The sequence below is a fragment of the Porites lutea genome, chromosome 4 (assembly GCF_958299795.1).
Source record: "Porites lutea chromosome 4, jaPorLute2.1, whole genome shotgun sequence".
Classification (NCBI taxonomy): Eukaryota; Metazoa; Cnidaria; class Anthozoa; order Scleractinia; family Poritidae; genus Porites; species Porites lutea.
Genome location: NC_133204.1, coordinates 22,694,913 through 22,718,859, shown reverse-complemented (window position 1 = coordinate 22,718,859; position 23,947 = coordinate 22,694,913). Strand labels below are relative to the sequence as shown.

Below are 23,947 nucleotides of genomic sequence, written 5' to 3'. Positions count from 1 at the left end.
ACATTTCCGAACGACTCAATTACAGGATCACTAACATTTTTAGAAAAGAAAACATCCCGGTACGCATTGGCCACAAATCCTACACGCTCAGACAAGCCCTATCCCACATCTCCACGGAGCGCAAATGCACCTAGAGACGAATACCCTATACCTAACAGGCTCTAACACCGGATTGCGTTTACGAAGAAGTGCAATGTACCAGCTCACGTGTAACAGCTGCGATCAGCAATACATTAGTAGCACGACAGGCTTCATCCACGACCGCGTAAAAGAACATCTCAATAATGAAAACTCCTCTCTGAAAAAAAATATCTATTCCTGCCAGAACAAAGACCATCGGGCATTGAGGTCAAGATTATTATGAGCGAAAACAACTCCGCTAATCTACGCCTTCATGAAGCATTTTACATTAGAGAGTGCAAGCCTACACTCAATTCCCTGGAGGAATGTAGTGAATTCACAGACCTTCTATGTTAGTATTTTAGAGACCATTCTTAAGCGCTTTTAGAGGTCCTTTGTCTAGAGACATTCCATAATTAAAGCGTTGTATTCCATTCCCAGTTTATTTCTATAGCTTTCATACATACGTCACATCTTATACACATTTCACCCTACACCTTCTTTGCATATATATAGCGCGCGCGGAATATTTACTCATCTCTGATGAATACAAATGCGCCCTGGTCATCGGCAGCAAAGTCTATGTTGCCTGGAAACAAAAAATGCTCCATGACATAACGCTACATGACGTCAATGGCGGACACCAAGCATATATTCATAGTTAAAGAAAGATAGAAAGATGGGGCATCCAATTTTGCAGCTGGCTAAGACCACACGTGGTACACGCGCGACGAGATTCTAAACTGGCTTCGCGAAAATTAGTTATATAATAATAACGGGAAGGTCGTGTGAACGGGTTGATCATAAGGCAGGGTTGCACTTTACTTTACTCAGAATTAAGCACGAGTGCTGGCAAAAACTCAAAAGCTGGAAAAGCGCTGGTGAAGAAGCTGCAAGCTGCCAAACAATGGAATTTTTAGCAGAAGCAGAAACAGAGGGCGCTATTTCAGCCTTACTGCTTCATTACCTTCTATTCAAACAAAGTTCCTGTGTAACAAAGTGCCGCAGTGAAGGCCGAGATCATGGCAACCAATGATTGTAGCTTGTTAATGTTGCCTCCTGCAGATGGACCGGTAGGTGTCGTAGGTGTAGTCGGAGGTGTCATAGGTGTCGTAGGCGTCGAAAGTGTCGTAGATGTCGTAGGTGTCGTATGGCAAGCATCTAAGGCCTCGAGGTCGTTCAGATACTCGTAACCAAGCCATTTCTGGTAGGTGTCTTTTTCCCCAACATCAACCAGCTTCTTTGCTGAATCTTTGAATAAGAGATCTCTGCCGTTCATGTACTTGAATGACTCAAATAACTGGAACATACTGGAATTGGTTTGATTGATTCCGTAGGTGTCAGAAGCTTTTAGCAATAGATTTCTATAGTTGGCGTTGTTAGTGTTTCCTTTTTTCACCATCACGGCATGAGATGGAACTTGCGCGAGGTAACAGTTGTCGTTCCAGTTGGCTGGAAAAGAATGTCACCACTTTTAATTTCAATATATTACATCCCTTCTGGGTTCCCAGAGGCATCTAACAATAGATTTTTGTAGTTAGCGTTGTTACGGTTTCCGAATTTTATCATGACGACATGGGACGAAACTTGAGCTAGACAACATTTGTTGTACGTATGTGAAAAACAAACCATCCTTTTCTGTATTAACATTCATATAATTAAATGGTCTGTAAGGCCCAGTAGTAATTGGCCGATTGCCTTTTGTAAAAGAATGGGAGCCACGATCATTCTAAATAACTACTCATTAGAGTGATTTTACTTGACCCGTGAAATAGATACTAACAAATAGCCACAAGAAACCAAAGGAAGACAATGGAATTAGCGCATAGTGTAATATTCTACTACATATTTCACGGGTTAAGTTAAAATTACCTTGATTTCATTTGCTGCCATACTTGCTCCTATGAAAACTAACGCCACAGACATATCATATAAATAATAATATATATTAGATTTAGCCAGGGCTAAAAGCGAGGCCTCCGTTTAGATATAAGTATAAACTAATAAACTCTAAGCCACTAAAAATAAAAAGAAATACTTAACTTTAGGCGCCTTCGGCATCAGTTTACCTTTTGAGGGGTGATTACGAAAAAATAAGGACTGATTAAGCAACGAACGCCGCCAGCAAAGGTAACGAGAACTGTGGAATAGCAACAGATTTGATTTTCTTTGCTGTCACTTCACGACTACGACGCGAAAATGCCTTATTTCACATTTTGTGAAGGACGTGAACGCAAGACAACGACGTTCTTTTTTTTTTCCTGAACTTCGATACGGTCTTAGAAATTAACTCCAGAAAATTCTGCCAATATTTCAACAAGAAGGAATGAGTGCGATAAAGTTTGAAGGGTATTTACTTTTTAAGTGACGTTTTCGTTGCCATCGCCGTCGTTGTTGAGTAAGCTCCTGTAAACAAACCTGAAATAAAAAAACTCTCCCAGCAAGCTAAACGTCGCATACTTACAGCAAAAAAATTACTATGCATAGTTCGATCGCAGCAGTAGAAAAAATGTTTTCTAACTAAAGCTTTTCATTTCTAAAGCCCTCTGAAATAATAGGACAGAAAAACTCTCTTGGGGAGGAGGGAAGAGATTCATGTCAAGTTAGTCCCTCCCTGCCAGTCTGTTCGGACGGGCGTCGGGCGGGCGTACGCTAACGTCATAACCAAATTTTTTTGGCATCGATAGGTTTCCAATTGCTATAGCAATCGAGACTCCGTTAAATTTTACGGTTGCCCTTACAATCATTTTCATAAAAAGTTAATTGTTCATTTCCGTAACACTCATTATGACTTTTTTGTAAGTACAGTATGGACTGTTGAAGTTCACTTAACCAGGAGCCCATGAAAATTTAACCCGTTGATTCAAGTAATAGACCACACTTTCTATGGGTTTACCTGCGTGATATCCCACGCGGGATGTTTGGAGAACACGAGAAATGCTTGTAAATCACGAGCCGTAGGCGAGTGATTTACAAGCTTTTCGAGTGTTCTCTCAACACTCCAAGTGAGTTATCAAGCCGGTAAACCCATAGAAAGTGTGGTCTATTACTTTTATAAAATAACTTTAAGTAAAACGGAGTTTTCTATGAGTTTACCGGCACAATATAAAGGGTGTCCCAAAAGTTCGTTCCTCTACTTTATAAGACTGTAATGTAGTACGATTGGAACTGGTAAGCAAATCGCTTAAACAAAAGTTGTGTCTTTCAATACAATTTAATATTTTATACTTGTTGTGCCATCTTGTGACTCTAATATTCGATTTGTGTACTTCCGCGCTAAAGGTGCGCGTGCGCGAGTACATTTTCCCGCCACATATTTTTTGTATTTTGTAGCCCGATTTGCTCAAACTCCTTCCTTGTTTTTTGTGAATATCAGATAAGAAAAAACACCTCAAAACGCAAAACTTTTCAGCTGCTTGAGAACATAAGCATGTTTACGTCGATTTACCGGCTTATCAGTAGAAATAACTGATAAAAAAAATGGAAAATATCCGAATTTTCGGTGGTGAAATGGTCATCGAGAAATGAAGGTTTTGAAGACAAAAAAAGAAGGGGAATTCAGATAGTCCTGAATAAAACGGCTAAAATAGTTTTGAACAAGGTTAGATACAAAAGAGACAACTCGACGAGATAGCTCTCACAACAGTTAGCAAGCCATGTCTAAAGCTGTTTCATGAAAAGCGAAGGTTAGAGGCCCCTGAGATGGCAACAAAACCTCGGCTTAGTCTGCAAAACAACGATCAGCTCGTCTCAAATCTGTAAAGAGGTTCAGAAGCGTTATTGTGAATAGGGCCTGGGATGATTATCTTTTTTGGATGAATGCTTAAAGTATATTTTTACAGCTGCCTTAACGCCTAAACTAAAAAATATGTTGTTTGGGGAGGGGGGGTGGGGGCAAAGCGGAGAAGTGGCTGCTGCGTACCAGGTGATAAAAAAGCTTAAAATAGAGTAATCTGTGGCTCTACATGCTGTACCCCACTCCATACTGCAACGGCTACAGAATGTGATAAAAAAACGAACGGGAAATGCCGGTTACTGAAATTCTGAATACATGCACTCGATAGAGCAATAACCACCTTCTAGAAAATTCATTCAAGAATAAAGTTTTGATCAAAACTTGTAACGCATGAAATTAGAGGAACGAACTTTTGGGACACCCTGAACAATAGGTTTTTAACCAATCAGAACGCGCGTACTATCTTGGTTATTTTATAATAATAGCCTAAGAGGTCAAGGCATGATATATCAGTTATTTCCACATCCATAAACATCACGAGAAAATAATCATCGCTATGTGAAAGGCCTAGGTCTGCTCTAGGAAATGAGCCTAGCCACCTCTAGGGTTGTAATAGTTGCCAAACAAGAACGTAAATTGCGATCAGGCTTTTTTTTAAAATAAACCGGTACCCGAGGATGGCATGATCACAAATCTCAGTTCAATGAAATACCTCACGGCGCTATGTCAAAAAGCTTAACCCTACTGAAGTCATCACCAACAAAAATGTTCTCAACATGCCGTATCCTGAGTCGCGTTATCATCCAAGGCAGGTCAAACACGCTAAGGATAAAATTTGAAAACTTTTTAGCTTAAAAGTTTTCAAAAACACTTAATTACTATCCATTTTCTGATTTGTCCTGACAGCTGCAGAACTTGGCTTGCGCGCTTTCCTTTTTACTTGATGTGTCAGTTTTTTTATTGTTTAAGCGGTTTCTTTTACAGCGGATCACTCAATTTGGTACTCAGTTCAACGGATGCTGAATTTAGCAAAATAAAGAACATTAAGTACTTTTATCAGTGGAAAAATTTCACCAATACCTACCCTTAGTGCTTCCATCCTTACACAGATACATAAATTGACTAGCATAAGCTGATGGCACTGTGGTGTGTTTTATAAACGCTACGTCTCCCACTCCGTCCTTCAAGCACTGGAAAGCGCCAGAGTAACCAGAATATTTGCCACTTCTGTTGCATTCGTCTGTGCACAAAGCGCACAAGTCTGAAGGATTTGTGCCTTTGGGATCGTAAGTCGAAGTTTTGACATCTATGATTAAGATAAAATAAGTTAGAACGTTACAGATTGCATAATATGAAGGTTAGTCTGTCAAAGAATCCTTAATTCCTTAAAGAATGGAAGAGCACCTGAGTAATTACTCGAAGCCAAATAATAGCCAGATCCTTACAAAACATTTGAATTACTTAATTATGATTGGCCAGAAAATATTACCTGGCTAATCGGAAGCAGAGAATTCAATTAATGCTTCTGGAACTAGTTTAGTACTGACCAGAAAGTCCCAGAGTCATGTTAGAATTTTGATATATCGAACGTGAGCTATTAAGTCGCTAAAGGCACCCACGTTCTTCTTGTAAACTTTGTTGCCTTCAATGAAAACCGCCTTGCTATGATCTATTCATCGCAATTTAACAGCTGCCTTTAGGTCGCCTCTGCGGATACTGTAATACTAAACTTCCAAAACAGTTTGATTGCCAAAGCAAATTAAACCAGGGTAGTCACAGACTTCTGCCGTTTCTTTACGCTTTAAGCCTTGTCTTTTTATCAAGACGCAGCTGGTATACTGGGGTAACACAATAGTTTAATGCACGAGGGTGAGGAGGAATATGCATTGTTTACTTGTTCTTAGTTATAAGCGCCTGTTCATTTTGTACGTGGCGTGGTATGCTAGAAGCTGGGGCGCGAGACGAGAGAAAAAACCAGCACCACTTCACTAACTCAGTTAAAGGGAAGAGAGTCTCCTCGCAGTCTGCTAACAGCACTAACCTCTCTTACCCTGTAATACCCTTTTAAAAGTAATTTTAGAGAAGATAGCAAGTGAAACTCTTACTTGGTACGCAGCTTTTATTGAAAAACTTCCCAGCTGCAATATAAGCATTGCAACTCATGTCTGTCGGCATGATATTATCTGACAGAAGAGTACCGACCGGTACGTTCCACCCGGCTGTTTTTCCCGCTCCAGTGTGGCAAGACTTTTTTCCTTTAAGAGTCTTAAACGTAATGCCTGAGTTCTTCTTTGTAACCGCCACTGCAAAATAACTTGTGGTGGGGGCTCCACTCTCATAATCTTCACCAACAATGGGGACCATATCATGCATCTTTCCTTAAAAGGCAAAGTTGCATAGCAACTGTTAAAAAATCCCAAGAAACAAGCACTGGCGTAAGGAAGAGCAAACGTTTTCTTTTCTTTTGTCAAATGAAAACACAAAAGCTCGCAGAAAGAAATAAATGCCACTTCCAGTACTCATTGCCGCTCTGCCATTGATCAGGTTGGTTTTCAGATCTGCCCAAGATCTGTGCGCGCAGTAGTCACTGTCGTTGCGTCGTCTTTGCTAAATCTGCCAATCACGAACGCATACAAACCTACTTACGCACTTGAGGGCTTAGAAAGACTAAAAGCAACAGCAAAAAGATGCAAGGCTGGTTTTACAGTTGAGAATATTTTTTTTGGCCAATATTCTTTCGAAAGGCACGGTCTTTCGGCTTCTTCATTATCTTTTAAATGACTAGGTGAACTAGCTGAGACGTTTCAGTATAAAATGAAACATGCAAAATGAAAGTATAATAACGGGACGAAAAAAAAGGAAAAAGTGAACGTTAACAGTATATGAAAACTAAGAACCAAAAACGTTACATAAAAAAGAAATCTGAAATGCAAAAATCGTATACATAAAAAATGCACCTCGTAGGCTAAGCCACGCGAAGGTAAAGCACTTTGCAGGGCAAAGGAAGTATCTTTAATTCTAAGCTATTCTCAGATCTCTCAGTATTGGTCTGACACCGGGAATCGAACCAAAAACAGTTTTGATATTGTCCGTGCTGCTTTTACTGTCCCTGTTACTAAGCTCTTTAATTCTGAGCTACCTTGACTAAAAAAGCCTGCTTACCTGCGGTAAGGATTTCTCCGCCATCAAGAGTAATTAGATCAGCTAGGCCACTCTGAATTTTTGCCATGCAGTCTACAGCGTTACTGCCCTGAACACATGAAAAAGTGACAGCAGGCAAACTGGCCTGAGAAGCCAGTGTGGCTATGACGGTTTTAAAATCATTGCATTTTGATGTCTCCTCAGCTGAAATTGTGCACCATCGCATTTGAAAACCTTCACCAAGGCCTGTAAATATTAAAAAAGAGAAATTGCAGATTACAAAAATGCCCGGCCATACCAACATTAAAAACAAAAATAATAGCAAGACATCCTAATACGAATTTGTCACATTGCGATAAAGACCGACCGATCCCCCTGGTACGCTTATACTTTCTATCGAGAGAAGGTCATTAGACGGTGGCTTAACTTGTTGAATGACGTTGGCGTGCCTAAAGACTTCTGGCCCCGGTTGTTCAAGCGTTGGATAGCGCTATCCACCAGATAAATCACTATCCAGCGGATAAGTATTAGGAAAACCAATTGCGTTATCCACTGGATAGATTTTTATCCGGTGGATAGCGCTATCCAGCGTTTGAACAACCGGGGCCTGGCTGACTGAGAAAATTATATGTAAATCAAAGCTCACTGGTAAACAAGTTCTGTAATGCCAAGTGCTTTAAAAAATGCCCATATCACACCTCTGCTAATAAGAGTTCACTTGACCATGAGGATGTGAACAGTTTTCGTCCCATTTCCAATTTGAATTTCTTCTCTAAAGTGATTGGAAAGATTGTATAGTAGTAGCTCCGTCAGGTTAATGACTACCACGACCATAACGACTTGCATAAGACTTTCCAGTCGGTTTGTAAAAAACATAACAGTTCTGAAACTGCTTTAGATAGAGTACACAATGATATCCTCCGTGCGTTGGACAAGAAGGAAACGGTCATCGTGCTACTATTAGACCTATCCGCGGCTGTTTTCTCACGTTTGAAGACTCGATTTTGTTTTGAAGAGAAAGTCTTAGCCTGATTTAGGTAGCTAAGTATGTTAGAGTTGAAAGCCGCAAATCATCAATGCGTGATCCTCATCATAGCGTTCCCCAGGGACCTGTTCTTGGTCCATTGCTTTTGCTACTATTCACAGGGACGCCCAACGACATTTTCCTCCTAAATACATTGAAAACATTTTTTAGGCTATCCAGAGTACTCTAGAAATGCATTCTAAGCGTCGCTATAAAATTTGTATCTGTTCGGTCATCCTAAGGAAACCAATTATTTGCGAATTAAATTACACCGAAGGGCTTGAGATTATTTTTCCAAAAATGAGGTATTACAAAAAGTGAGACATTTTCTGATTCCTCTCTCCATCAAATTTTTGAATCCGAAAATTTTAGCTTTTTTTTTCTTGCGAAAAAAGCCTAACTTAGGAAGTAAAATGTGAAAATTAAACTTCAGAAAATTGTAGGGAATTTATCAGAGAAGCTTCGAAAATTATACATGAATGGAACGGATATCCAGAAATTCTAAAAAATTCAAAAAAAAAATTATTTTCAGTATTTTTTTAATAACATTTATTTGGTTACAACACTTCTTATGACAAGACTTACATTTACATGGAGGGAAAATAACGTACTAGAGCAAAGGCAAAATACGATGTTACAGCATTTACAACTAATTAAACCTAAAAATGTTTCACAAATTTGTGTCGTGTTAGGCCCCTTTCAAACGTGGAATTTCTTATGAGGTGCCGAACACCTGTTTTAGTTGATGAAAGTATAAATTAAATAAGGCAGTTGATTCAGACGTGGGATATGATGGTACCGAATTTAACTCCGTTTGTTGTAAATATTCCCACTCTCTAGAATATTTCTTTATCCAATATGGATAAGGGTTTCTATAATTAACGCTTTATATTCGGCTTATGTGAAATGCGACTTCTAAATCAGATGTTGACCCTAAGTCGAATTTTCGACTGTTTCAGTCGCAGATTCGACAAAGTCGTATTTTAAAATTTGAAACTGTCGAATTTAGTTGGCTCAGACGTCCCATCGCAAGGCAGTTACCTCTCGAATTAAATTAGGCACATGTGAAAATCGACGATTGAACTGGGTAATGATAACAGTGTCCAGCATTACTAAAAATACCGGTAGATACGCTATGATACCGCATTTTTGATATTCCTGTAACCTTTGCTTTCAATTTACCACATTATTTTACTAGCTAAATGTAGAACACAGGTAAAAGAGAGTGTAATGACTAAAACTTAATTCAAATGCAGACAGTGATGTAGACATTTCGGTGAGTCATTTATGACGTCTCCCCGCTGGTTTCGTGTTTCGCGGTCGCGGCAGGATATCAAGTTCCGAGAGCACATGGTCTGTTTTTAGTTAAGTTTTGTTCTTCGCTGTGATTGTCAGACAATATTTCGTTGTTATTAGCGGAACAAGGTACGAAAAACTTGTGAGTATCGATCGGTTTTTGACTTAGCCTTGTTATTTGTAATTCGTTCTTTATTTTGCTTTATTGAGCGGATTTTATGCGTTTTCATTTCAGTGAATCGTTGTTCGTGTAATAAAGAAGATTTACAGTCCAGCGTATATCGAGTTTATCTTGTTGCCGCTTTCTTGTAGTGGACGTTGGGTTCCTACAGAGAGAGTAAAAAAGAGATTTAAAAAAAAGAAAAAAACTAAGGTTGCGAAAAATTTCTACAAGGGGATTCGAACCCGGATCGTCAGAATCAGTTAGAACTAAAAGTCAACGCCCCAACCCACTGGCTAACCAATTTTAGCGGTTCTCATACATTCTCTCTAACGGCTACCGCTAAAATTGAAATTTTCGTTTCGCCTCGCCCGCCGGAATGTAATTTTCAAAGCGAAACGATAATAGAGCCTGATCTCAGGTTACCCACTGGCCTACCTCTGTAAACACTGTCACTTACAGTTTAAAATAGGTATATATTCGTTTTCTACTGTGATTGGCAGTTTTCAAGGATGACTTTTTTTTTTTAAATTTCAGTGTAGAATTTAATGTTTAACTGATCGAAGCTAGACGTAAAGCTCACAATAAACCCATTAATACTCTTTCAGGCTTAGTCCATGCCCGGGAACGTTTAAGAAATTTATGAACTATCGATCGCGCAGCTACAGACTGGGCCGTATGACCATACGATACTCTCTCTGCTCGTAAGCAGTCTTTTCATCAGTCGGGGAAAACATTAACACAACATTTTTCATGATTATTTCCATTGTTTTAGGTTAGGTTAGTAAACCATTTGGGTTTTACGGTTAGAAGAGCTGCTACATGACCTCTTTCTCCGGAATTGAAGAAAAGCGATATGGGCGACAAGTATATCCTTTTAGTTTTTAAAGTTCTCCTTTATTAACAAACGTTGAACATTTATTTCGGCAAACAAACAGTTAAGGTGGCTCGACTGGATTTTTTGGGGTTGATACCTCCCTAGTTTGAGCATTAACTACGTCGGCATGAGTAAAGATAAGGAAAAAAGGTTACCACAACTGTATTATATAAAGATGAACATTTCTTATGATCTGGGTTTTATTGCAATCGGAGTCGCCATGGCAACGTAATGACGCCATTACGTTTTTCATTTATCGTTGTGTTTCTCTGTACCAGGAGTTTTTTGAAGAAATCGCTTAAGGGAGTATGTACCTGCCATAATTGCCTCCATTATGGCAAAGTTTGAAGAAATTCTATGAGAGCGTTTTCGAGATATTTCGAAATGCAGTTTTAAGAATCATCAAAGCAGTGAAATAGCATGCTAGCCGCTCAATTCGCTAATATTTTTAAAAAATGATTAGCTTTGGGAACGCGGCTTCATGTCAAAGTGGTTTGATTCCACTGAAAACTGCATACAAAAAAAGAGGGGAATTGCTCTGGGCTATCGCGACTAAGAAGAATTTTATTAACTTGCATTCAGCTGCTTTTGATACAGTTTTTGGAGGTAATTTGGTCAATGCCTAAAAATTTCGCATTTTTCCAAAAACCGCTCGATAAATTTTTTTATAAATTCGACACAGTTCCGAGATCAATCGTCAAGAAATATTCCCTGCAAGTTTCAAGAACATTGAAAACAGGAAAGGCTTTTAAATAGGGACTCAAACATAACCAATTTTCCCCCCAGATTTTGTGTTTACAAGTGAGCGTCCTCAGTATTCACTGGCATTGTTTTCAAGTTTCATATGCACGTGCACAACTAGCAAAAGATATAAATTTGCATCAAAAAAGAACTCTCGATTACTTTCCGAAAAAATATCCGGTATATGCTAATAATTGGCTTGTCGTCACCGATAGCAGAGAGAGCCGAAACGGTGAACGTCACGGCTCATCGTGTAGGATGCAATACTTAATTATCTTACTCGGGTTATAAGATCACAGAAACTCTCACAAAGAGTTGCTCTGATGTTATAATGTATCACTAACCTCTTTACCCGGTAATTAGCATATCCCAGAGATTTAACCGAGGGCCCTTTTTGATGCAAATTCTATCTTTTTGCTAAATGTGCACGTGTATATGAAACTTGAAAACAATGCCAGTGAATAATGAGGATGCTCGCTTGAAAACACAAAATCTGTAGGAAAAATTGGCTATATTTGAGGCCCTATTTAAAAGCCTTCCCAGTTTTCAATGTTCTTAAAACTTGCAGGGAATATTTTTTGACGATTGATCTCGGAATTGTCGAATTTATAAAAAAATTTATCGAGCGGTTTTTGGAAAAATGCGAAATTTTTAGGCATGGACCAAATTACCTCCAAAAACTGTATCAAAAGCAGCTGAATGCAAGTTAATAAAATCCTTCTTAGTCGCGATCGCCCAGAGCAATTCCCCTCTTTTTTTGTATGCCCTTTTCAATGGAATCAATCCCCTATAAGATGAAGCCGCGTTCCCAAAGCTTATAATTTTCTCAAAATATTAGCGAATTGAGCGGCTAGCATGCTATTTCACTGCTTTGATGATTCTTAAAACTGCATTTCGAAATATCTCGAAAACTCTCTCATAGAATTTCTTCAAACTTTGCCATAATGGAGGCAGTTATGGCAGGTACATACTCCCTTAAGCGATTTCTTCAAAAAACTCCTGGTACAGAGAAACACAACGATAAATGAAAAACGTAATGGCGTCATTACGTTGCCATGGCGACTCCGATTGCAATAAAACCCAGATCATAAGAAATTTTCATCTTTATGTAATACCGTTGTGGTAACCTTTTCTCTATATCTTTTCTCATGCCGACGTAGTTAATGCTCAAACTTGGGTGGTATCCCCCTTAAAAAAATCCAGTCGAGCCACCTTAAGTTGAAAAAGGATTTTACAAAAGTCTTAAGAGTAGGCCTCCTTTTTGATTGTACCTTGTAATATTGGGTCAATTTACGCAACTTTTAAACTTCTGGTTCAGTTTTCGTTTGCTTCTGCTTTGAAAATGGAATAATAATTACTCAGAGACAATACAGTGTAAAGAATTGTTGAGAAAAACAGCAAAACGTTGCCAATTTATGACAAAAGATGTACTTTAAAAACGAACTAAAACATTCAAAACCCTTTGAACACGTGGCTGATAACGTCATGTCCCTCTTTTGGTCATGAAAAAATTATCAGGTAGAACATTACTTTCCCGTGAATTTCTCTTCCGTATGATGAAAGGTTGACTCTCTACAGCCCTCGGCCTAGTCTCCCGACTTTTTCGCTCATGTTCATTACCCCCCTTAAATTTTAAATGCCGGACGTCAGCAGGTTATTTTTGAATGCCCCACACAACTAAAACCTCAAATATGCTATTTGTTTTTAACTCGTTAAGGAAATGTTGTCACAGCAACAAAAAAACCTATTTGGAAGTAATAACGTGACTGATGACGTCATTACCTTAGATGTGACATGGGAAGATATTTTAGGGCAAATGTTATCTTGTTGTGGTCTGACATTCTTGTAAGTATAAAATTGTCAAAGTTATAAAGCTTTTTAAAAGAATATCCTCAAAGGATTCTGGGAGATTTTGTTATGATAATTATAATTTACTTTTATTATTAGCGGAGCTCTCTCGCGCACGAAGCGGAGCACCATGGGTAAGAAAATTTGGTAACCTATGCATCCGAGAAATTTTGGTAGTCACGTTTCCTACTCCCGCTCGCCCGCCCGACCGTCCGTCCGCCCGAACCACAGGCATACGTAAAATAACTCAATCGACAGGTACAAGAGACTCATGACAGGTATGGCAACCCAAATGCAACTCAAGGTTTTATTTGGAAGGCAATCTTGTCCCCAGGGCGCTTTTTCCTGGCTTTGGAGATGGTGCGGGAAAAGCCACGGAAAGCGCCCTGGGGAAGAGGTTGTTGGAAGGAAATCGCATGGCCGCCCGGACTTTTAAAAAGAAAAAACAACAACAAAGTCGTGTCCTTTTCGACGAATTTCGTAGGAAGAAAAACATGAAAATTCAAAGCGGCGGTGAGAAAATGAGAAATGCTAGCGGCTAGCAAGGTGTAAATAAGGGCCAATGAAAAATAAAAGCGAGCACAATACGACAATTCGTCCATAAAAATAATGTGTAACTAGGAAGTTTGACGTTTTAGTCATCCAAAACAGCGTTGGAGTCCTGCAAAACAACGGCCAAGAAAGACAAAAATGCGTGCTCCACGATCGATTGATCGATTTAATTTTTTTTGTTTATAAGTATTATTAACCAGAGCTTCGCTTTTAGCCGTGGGTAAATCTATACATTACTGTTATAATTATAATATTTTACAGCGATCCACGAGAATGTTTTTTCTCTTTCGTTGGTCTGTTTTTGGGGGTTACATCTTAAAAGACAACTTAAGGTGATGTTACACGAGACGATTCACAATGACGATTTTTAGAGCAACACAGCGTGAAACACAGCGTTGGAACATTGTTTTGAATGGTTACAACATTGTTCCAACATTGCAGCGCTGTGTTGCGCTAAAAATCGTCGTTATGAGTCGTCTCGTGTAACAACGCCTTTAATCTGTCCAAAGTGGCAAGACTCTAAAGGTGATATTACACGAGACGATTCGAAACGACGATTTTTAGCGCAACACAGCGCTGCAACATTGTTGCTACATTGTTTCGAATAGTGACAACACTGTTCCAACATTGCAACGCTGTGTTGCACTAAAAATCGTCGTTGCGAATCGTCCCGTGTAACATCACCTTAAGGTTTGTCAGCTAAACCCACCGTAGATGTCCAAGAAGAAGCATGTGCTTCCCCTCCTGACAGTCGGATGACAAATTATGGCAATGGAGATGGAAGTGATGAACTGTATTGGCGACATGTCTTTAGTCTTTGAACTCAGAGAGGGCCTATTGTTGCCAAAGGAATTAGGAAATTTGTCGACTATAATAGTGATCCATCAGGTTCCAAGTCATCGCATTGTTGTTTAATGCTCTCTTTACCATTAGTACACTGTACTTTGATTATTAATATGAATATCTATCAGTCAGCAAAACATCACACCAGAACATTCCCTCCTGAACAAAAGTTCTGTTAGATCCTAACTGTATATGCGCGTTGGGGACTGAAAGGTTCTCGATTGGCTAGTGAACGAAGGAACCGACACTCTGTTCCTCTATTTCTGTGACTTTATTCTTCTCGGCGTTCTACACTGAGCTACAACAACTCTTCCTCTACTATTGCACTGCTTCTTCTACTAGCAAGTCTATCACCAGCGAATTAAATAACGAAATGTTAAACGTGACTGGATTAGCTGGACGTGAGAACCTTTCATCGCATATCTTGTCGAATAACTTATGGAGGATGGAATAGTCTACACTGTCGTAATTGACAAGTACCAAAGAACCAATTGAACGTTAGCGGTAAAACTGCTCGTTATGACCAAACCTATAGTGTAGGTAAAACTCAAGGTCAGCTATAATCCCCGTACATAGATGCCTACTTCAAAGAAGCTACAACTGAGTTTAATATATCCTTCAAATAGACGATACTGCGCAAGGAACTAACCGTGTGGGCAATACATTGAATTTCCTTGGACTATGAGCTGTTTTTTAAGAAACTAGCGCGAACTACAAAGTAATCATTCGGATACACTAAAAATAAGAAAAACCATCAAAAATACCGAAGCTCAAAAACAAAAATTAAAAGCAACTACTTCATGTTAGCGGTATTAAACTGCTCGCTATGACCAAGCCTATAGTGTAGGTAAAACTCAAGGTTCGCCATAATCCCCGAATACACATCAGTAAAAAAATAGGTTACTTACTTTAAGGAAGCCTGACGAAGAAGAAACAAATTCGTCATTATTGGGCTGCCTGTGCCAAAGCCCAATCAAGTTCAACGCAGCAAACCAGAAGACGTTTCGTGTCCCTTCCCTCCTGCGATATATATAGGGACGCTCATTTGACATTTGAGGGAAAAGGGCGGGTCATTTCAGATGCAATAAAAAGAAAAAAAAGGCAAACAGACTTCGAACCAAAACAAAAGTCTTTCGAGTGGTTTGTAGTCCTACCTTTAAGGTGGCTCGATACAGTTTTTCAGAGTCAATACCTCCCAAATTTGAGCATAAACTACGTCGCCATACGCAAATATTTGGAAACTGAAATTGGCACCACACATGTATTAGATAAAGATGAAAATTTGTTATGATCAGAGTTACAATGACATCGGAGTTGTCATAGCAAAGGAATGACACCATCACCTATTTTACTTGCAGAAGTGAGAGGCTCTCACTTGTAACTGAAAATCTGTCGGCATGATCAGTGGTTTCATTCTCGCGAATTAGCTGCTACTCTGCTAGCAGTGTATTTCTGCTTTCAAAAAGGGTATAACTCCATATGGAAATATAGAACCACTGACCTAGCCCTTATGCGTAGGTCTCTCATTATGCCTTTAGGCATTTGCTCAGAAAGGCCAATTCTTGTCACCACGCACTAAAGATATATGATTTATTTTGCTAACGTTTGAATATTGAGTAACAACTGTTTAATGAAATCTGAAACTACTCAATAAGGAATTTCAGCAATTTGGGAAACTTGAATTATTAAAAATTTTTGTGGAATTTTCTACTTTTGTAAGTATTTATGCCTTTTTTCTGTTTCACAGTAAAATGAGGAATGTTAGCGGTGAGAGTGTGGAAAAATGTAGAATTTTGGATATTGTTTTGTCGTTATAAGCCGCGTTGGTCCTTAGAGCCTAAGAATAATATATATAATTGCATATATGAGTGGACACAGCTATTGTCAGCCTATCATATATACCTCGCAGATTACGCAGAAAACCTATTACTGGTTTTCCGCTGACGTCAAGGCGGCCATTGCGAGGAACAAAAACAAAAAAACTTAACTCTTTTTTCATGTAAATTCTGTGAAAATTTTGTCATGTGGTTGAAAAAGAGCAATCAATACTTTGTGTAAAATCATAGTTCTCTCCTCTACAGAGGCCTCTTTTAGGCTAAGCCAACACAATACTGGATCGGTTATCATGTCCACATGAAAAGCTATTAGCTTTCAGAGTATGAACACCTGTTCATACCGCGCCAAAAAATGGCACAGAAACCTATCCGATATGTGACGATCCACTTCCAAGATCGCCGCTGCGCAGCTTCGCTCGGTCACACAGAAGTCTCACCGAAATCACCGTTCCAATGTGTGAACAGAGGCCCAGCCAGCCCAGCCTGCAAGAGCTATATATCCGGTCGCATACAGGTGGTGAAGATTGTCTGCGACGTAGGCTAAGAAGCGACGCGGGCCATATTTGGAATAAGCAGTGGGAGCCTCTACGGTGGAGATTGGATGAATAAAATAAAATTCCAGTAGTAAAATATTATATATAGTATTAGCTACGTAAGTACCACGTTTCATATGAGTGTCTCAAGTGTAAAAAAAACCGAAAGAATAAAAACAAAAATGATAGGAAAGGAAAAAGCGAAAGAAATTGTGTAATTTTCTCAGCTTCAGGCAAAAATCATCGAAGATTTCAGTTCATTCGATTTTATGCCGCAGTGCTTTGACTTTAGTCTATCCAGGTCTATCTTGATATCAGTGGATTAAATATAGCATTCCCCTCCGTTTCTGTTGTAATTTAGCAAACTTGAGTTATTTCCTTCTTCCGCTACATGAAGGCATGGTTATCAGAGTCGTGCCACTACCGACTATTAGGTGATCGACTCCAAAGTATTCATTTTTCAGTTAGTTTAAGTTACTGAAATCAAAGGCCAACCACCAAGTGTCGAGGGTTACAGACTCAGCAAATGTGGAAACTTTGAGTGATAAGGAAAAGTGAAAACGATACATTAAGCTGTGCAATGTCGAAGTGGACAATGATCGATGAACTAAGACGGCAGTGTGTGAAGGAATTCAAGACCATGTTGACGCCTATCAAAGCAATATTTGCTGACTGAATCAGGAGTAGCGTCATAATGATTTCAACTTCAACTTACCCGTCGCCAGGAAGAGGAAAGCGCTGAGAAATGTAAGAGATGAAGTAGACATGTTGCTCGCAGTTCAACAACGGATCAAGCAAAGAGTGTGTCAGCAGCTCGCCTAATATCAAACTTATTGTTTCAGCAACCGATTGAAGCTTCAAATTTGCATTTTTGAAATTGCGTATAGTAGTGAATCTAACAACCGTAGCCTACGTGGTGGGCGGGCGTTTGACGGGGAAATTAAGGCACACGAGGTCGGTCACAGAAGTCGATTATTGGGGGGTACTCTCACGCCCAGAAGCATATAGTCCTTCTGCCACGGCTTAATAGGCTCGTTTTCCGCCGCTCTCTTGGATTGGGTTTTGTTCTGGGAAGGAGAAAGGGCTTACCTCCCTAGTAGTGGCTGGAAATCGAGCCATAATTATGCCCACACAGGTTAAACAAACCGGAACTTGGATTTGGGCATTTGAAATTGCAACGTATATGCGACAGGCAGTCAATCCTTGCTCCTTGCAGGAGCCCGCTTCTTGTCGTTATTATATAGACCTGTATTTTTCTATAGTGCACGTACACCGCTTCCTTTAGGTCTCTTTGATGCAAACGTTCTACTTTATTTCTTCTGCATCAGCATGCCCAATGATATTGAGGCACGCATATTCATCTTTCCAAAAAAATGCAAGGCAAACAGTACCAAACAATGAACTTGAAAATATTTTTGTAGAAAGATGGAAAATATTTAACTGTCTTTGCAAAGAAAGCTGTTAAGTTTTATGTAACAAGAAGTTAACCTTATTGAAGAAACCAATCATTTGTGGAAAACAGAATGGGCTTTTCGAAATCAGCTGTCGAAATGCCGTTTTCCCCCTTATAAAAACCACAAAGCACGGATTTTTTTCTTTCAAAGCCTACAAAAAAAGTGCTGACTCTCGCAGTTAAAAATCCTACAAAGAGCTTGGGTATTTTAATTTGAAATTTCAAGGTTTTTTTACCATTCAGAGCCCGTTTCTCACTTTTGAATAAACATTTTGTAAGCAGTCTCGGTGCCACACGTGTACTTGAACACTTTAAATTACGCGCTCATCTTTTATCCAGTTATGAATATCTCGTAACCCTGTCGATATCAGTCGTTGACTCGTTGTACTTCGTGCATATGCTATGTATAAATGTACAAAAATGAGCCCAAGGTGTTCCCCGCGACCTGGTAGTAAACTAATACGAACCTCTCGTAAGCGACCACCTCCCAGTAAAAGCCGTACAGTTGTAACCTCTAGTAAACAACCACCTCCAGTCAGCGACCGCGACCGAAAGTTTAATGATTTAATGATTTTCTATTGTTTTGAACCTCTTGTAAGCTATCACTTGACGCATTCTCTTAAAAGTAACAACATGGACCAGACCTACACATGGCGTAACTTAGAAATTGCATGCAATAAATTATCTTCTATAAAGTAGATGTGCACGGACCTCTCCTTGGAAGAGGCTTCCTGTGGGTCGTTTCCTGTAAGCGACCACCTCCCGTAAGCGATCACTAAGTCTTTGCACTTTTGGGTGGTCGCTTACCGGAGGTTCGACGATATTATGCATTGTACTGATTCCATTGTCTTCTTTTGTTTCCCTGAAGCTGTTTGGCACAACTTGTTACTACCCGTTTTATGGGTTAAATAAGATCACTCTAAACATTTCAACCAAAGAGCTAGTTTGACTTTGAGAAAACAAATTTTTACATTGCAAGAAAATACTGACAGACAAACATTGCAAATGTCCAGCCTTATCATGATACAGTACAGTTGTGAATAATTAAAAATTATTCCTTGAGCCCGAGTGGGCTCTGAGTCAGTAGCCCGTGAGGCCCAAAAAGGCCGAATGGGCTATTGACTTAGAGGCCATGAGGGCGAGAGGAATAATTGTTTTAGTGAAATCTAACTAGTTGGTCAAAAATATCGAGGCAAAACAACCTTAGCTAGTTGAAGCTAGACTTTAATCCTTTTCTGCCGCCAAAAAGCAGGCGCTTTTCGTTAGTAGTGGGCTATAACATATAGCCTAGTAGTAGCTCAACCAATCAGAATGCAGTACTGATAATAGACCACTAGTTAGAATTTACTAATACTGCATATTTATAGATATGTAATATGAACTTAGCGAGGAGATACTTCTGTCTTCGTAGGCTGATCAAACCAAGATCATGTATTTTTCTAGCGATCCAGAATCTCCTGTAAGCGACCCCCCAAAATACCAAGATTTAGTGGTCGCTAACGAAAATCGAGCCACATGGGGTCTCTTCCGAGACGAGGTCCACACAAATTTACTTTCAGGGGGAGAACTTATTGCGTGCAATTTCCGAGTTACTTAGCTGGTCTGGAGCAGGGTTATCGGCTCCTGCCGAGGTTTAATTAGATCCATGTTGTCACAAAAAGTGTTTCGTATGCTCTGAGTAGTGTAGTAAACACAGCGAAGTAAGAGTCAGACCAATAGGTGTGTAAAGCGGTGGCTGACAAAGAGGTTAAAAACAGACGAGGTCATCTACGAGAGTTGGCCGTTTACCAGAGGTTCCAACTGCAGGGCTTTGACTGGGAAAATTTAGACTACTTTATTATAGGAAATTAACGCTCCATGAAATTAACGCGAATAGTTAAAATTCGCGTTAATTTAAGTCGCGTTCATTTTGTTGAGCGTTAATTTCCGCGACGTTAATTAAGTGCAGCGTTATTTTCCGCGCTCTTAATTTCCAGTATTTTAACCCCAATTTTGGAACCTGTCCAGACATTCTTGACACCGAAAAAACATTAACTACAAGCTTTCTTTCTTTCCATTTACCCTTTATTTCTCATCTTTCACAAAAGCTAAGTCGAAGATTTACAATATTTCGAGTTCATCTTCATCCTTGTCGCTGTCAGAAGTGATGTCAATATCTTCTCCTTTGACCAACTGTGTCTTAATCACGTTAATTTCCTTTATTATGAAATTCTACCTCCTCTGTCGCGTTAATTTTCTTTATTCGAAAGTCTTTTTCCATTAAATTCGCGTTAATTTCCAATACCTTAATTTCATGGAGCGTTAATTTCCTTTAATAAGGTATTTTGGTGCTTTGGATCTTTGTTCGCTTATGGGAGGTAGTCACTTACGAGATGTGGTCGCACACGAAGGATCGACCGTATTAAAAATGGAAAAATGGAATGAAGATGATTTGAACTGCGGAAATGCAAACTGAAATGAAGATATCATCATCGCAGTGGTAATAGTTCAGTTTCGAATTAAAAATCACCGCTGAATACAAACATTAACGACACATTCATACAGGGTTAGCCTCGAAGTAAAGTAAAATATTCAGAAATTCTGGTAAGTAAGTGTTTGAAATTTGAATATACACAATAGACAGAGTAATAAACAGATCTTTTTCTCGTTGGAATTTGTGAATATATTACTTCAGATTGAGGCTAAGGCTTTAAAAAATGCGTCTTCACTCCTTTAATTCAGCGGTTATTTTGAACTCGAAAATGGTTATTGCAATTTTAAGCAATTGCAAATTAACCCGAAAAAAATTTCGGGACTTTAACGGGATTCGAATCTATGGCCTCTGTGTTAGCGCTGCATTGCTCTACCAACCGAACTACGTAGACCAATACAGGCAAAATTGCTGAGTTTATCTTAACCCTAGCCTCCCCGCAGACGTCCTTTGGGGTTCGTTTGTCACGCATTCATTTCTCCCCCACGTCCGTGGGGAGAAATGAATGCGTGACAAACGAACCCCAAAGGACGTCTGCGGGGAGGCTATCTTAACCCGTGAATGGAAACAACGTTCACAAAATCCATACTGAGATTGATATAATACATTGTATTTCTCAAGAAATCTCACATCTGCCGTGATGGGATATGCCCTTTGCAGACTGTACGATTAGAATAAGAATTAGGAAAGAAATGATTTAAGACGGCTGTACATGAGTTCAAATATACGGTTGAAGAAAGAAAGGAGTGACATCTGTCTACAATAATTGTTCGAGTTAATCATTGCGCTTGAAGACTGGTGTAATCCTTTCACCACTCCGTTGTTTCGTTTCAGTCAGCAGTATCTTGCACGCGTATGCGCACTTCCTTCCCTTTTGTTAATCCATGTGCTCTCGTTAGATCCTTCTCATTAAATCTTCGTTTGAGTCAGTTTACTCTTTAATGTCGTGGTGGCAGCGGTTTTTACCCACGTAAAGACGACACTAACACGATTGTGGTCTCCTGAAAGCTGACACTTATTCGCGAGGTGAGAAGATTGTGAGATCGACGTGAGCTCGCCTCTCGCCTCTCGCTCGCCTTGAGCCGCCGCTCAAAGGGCTCCAGAACAGTGGCAGCTTACGAAAAACGAGACCATTAGCTCCTCCGAAAGCTGGAGACAGAGCTTAATAATAATCATTCTATCGCTCGACAATAACTTTGTACCATTTTTGAAGGCTACATGGCAGAAACAAACTGCCGCTAACCCGCGTAGAGGCCTTACCGATAATAGCTCGTCTGTTCCCGAAGCCAAACGCGACCTACCGTTGTTCAAAACATCGCCCACTTGGATCTCCTGCTCGGGCAGATCGCCAACTTTTGCCCTGTAATCTCGAGAAACTCCATAGTGAAGCACTCTACTTCTTTGAACAACATTGGCAGAAAATTCGCCTGCATTATGGGTTTCAATCCACTGCAGCCCATTTAACTTCAAACTCCAGGCAGACGAGCGCCCCGAGGATCTATTCCAGTACCTCATGGCCTTCTTCGAAGACAACTTACTGTCAGCTAATGGTGGCCTAACCCACCACGGTGACCCCGTAGTTGCGGACAATGACCTTTCCCCGTCACTTTAGAACACCATAGTTTTTCTGTGGCTCCAACTGATCCACCCAGGTTTACCACTATTCGTCAAGCAAAAGTAGGGTTCTGAATCGCGTAACAAAACCCTCGCCTCTCTCAAACCCGAGATTTCTCAGGCCCTAGGCTCCCTCCTCGATGAATTTCGCTCCATAGAAGACTCTAAAGCCATGCGTGGTAACAATATCATTTCCTGTCGTAATGCTTAAGGTGGATAGAACCAAGTACGTCGCCGCCCATTTTCGTCTTGTGTTCTGTGCAAGACTGCTGGTCATCCCTACAACACACATGATCTGATGGATTGCCGTTACCTGCCTGAACACGATAGGAAACCTTAGGCACGTTCTCGACTGGTAACCGACGGTGCTAATGACCTTGTGGAAAATCACTATGACCCTTATGATGAGTGTTGCGATCCTGCTTTGCCGGATCGTCAGCCTATCGCCCTTCGTGTGAGCATTGATTCCATCTCTTGTACTCAACACCTTCTACCATGAGCACCCTGTGTAGCTTACTTTAGAAACTGGTACACGTCTAATATATGGTTCGTGCCTCGACTGCCCAGCTGTATGGTTTTTCTATCACCCAAGCCTCTCAGATGGCCCGTCAAGCTAATGGAATTAACCCCATGGACTTTATCGGTGAGGTGCACCTGTACTCTCACCCGTGGAAGTCGAACATTTGAACTAGACGCCCTGGTTGTGCGCCAAATCGATGTTGATGTTTTAGCGGGTAATCCCTTCGTGGTCCAAAACGACATTGGTGACCGTCCAGCCAAACGTCAAATTGTGATTGGAGGATCCGAGGCGATTCACTATGGTACTTCTTCCAGACACACTGCTCAGCTTGCTGTGCGCCGTACCCGGTCCTTTCTACTACGCAACCACAGTTGTTCTGCCTGGGCAGTACCTTCAGCTTAATACACCTTCTGACGCTGACCCAGATACGTTGTGGACCCTCGCACCCCGACTTGACTGCCCATCTTACATTCCTTTTATTAAAGGAAAAAGGAGTTTGGCCTCGTCCGCCACGAGTCCTCTGGGTGGATTACGCTGTGCGCATAACCAACACGACAGACACACCAATAATCGTGAGGTCTGGTGGGCACCTCTATATGTGTTAACGTGAGGCACGTTATGCTAGTTGACAGAGACACTACCTCGAATGTTACTGCCTCAGGAGCCAGTATAGGTCCTACACCCTGCAAACCCTTTTCCAAACATGTTATCCTTGACCTCGACTGCTGCTTGGACCCAGTCATTCGCAACAAGTTCAAAGCCTGGATAAAGATGTTTTTAACCCCGCCACTTCATTATACAATGGCGTCAGTGGCCCCATTGAAGCCGTTGTGCACAATGGCCCCACACTCCCCCCTCAGCGTAAGGGCAGACTCTCACAGTACAACAGAAGCACCTTAGAAGAGCTGCAAGACAAATTCGACGAGCTGGAGGCCTCTGGCATGTGTGCTAAACCTGAGCAGGTGAATGTGCACGTTGAGTAACTTAACATCTCCTTTCTCGTAAAGGAACCAAATGGCGGCAGCAGACTTGTGTCTTCCTTCGGTGAAGTTGCCCAGTACACCAAACCTCAGCCCTCCTTAATGCCTAACGTTGATAGTGTACAGTCGGATATGGGGAAGAGGAGTTACATAGTTATCTCGGACTTACTAAAGTAAGTCATTCAATCAGATTCCACTGGCTGC

At 40.3% G+C, this 23,947-nt stretch overlaps 1 protein-coding gene across 1 annotated transcript; it reads right to left on the bottom strand.

Moving 5' to 3' along the window:
- Positions 1-619: 619 nt before the first annotated feature.
- Positions 620-22,144, bottom strand: LOC140934410 (otolith matrix protein 1-like). Its single transcript, XM_073384036.1, has 5 exons — positions 21,931-22,144; positions 7,019-7,243; positions 5,962-6,234; positions 4,941-5,162; positions 620-1,578 (listed from the first exon to the last, which is right to left on the bottom strand). Exons 1-5 carry the CDS (start codon positions 22,142-22,144, stop codon positions 1,091-1,093), a joined length of 1,422 nt encoding a protein of 473 aa, XP_073240137.1. The 3' UTR covers positions 620-1,090.
- Positions 22,145-23,947: the final 1,803 nt, after the last annotated feature.

Excerpts from the sequence above, each read along its gene's own strand:
- LOC140934410 (XM_073384036.1), bottom strand. The coding sequence starts at position 22,144 with ATGAGGTACTGGAATAGATCCTCGGGGCGCTCGTCTGCCTGGAGTTTG. Across the intron at positions 7,244-21,930 it reads GGGCGATGTTTTGAACAACG|GCCTTGGTGAAGGTTTTCAA; the intron begins GTAGGTCGCGTT and ends TAATATTTACAG. Across the intron at positions 5,163-5,961 it reads CAATAAAAGCTGCGTACCAA|ATGTCAAAACTTCGACTTAC; the intron begins GTAAGAGTTTCA and ends TCTTAATCATAG.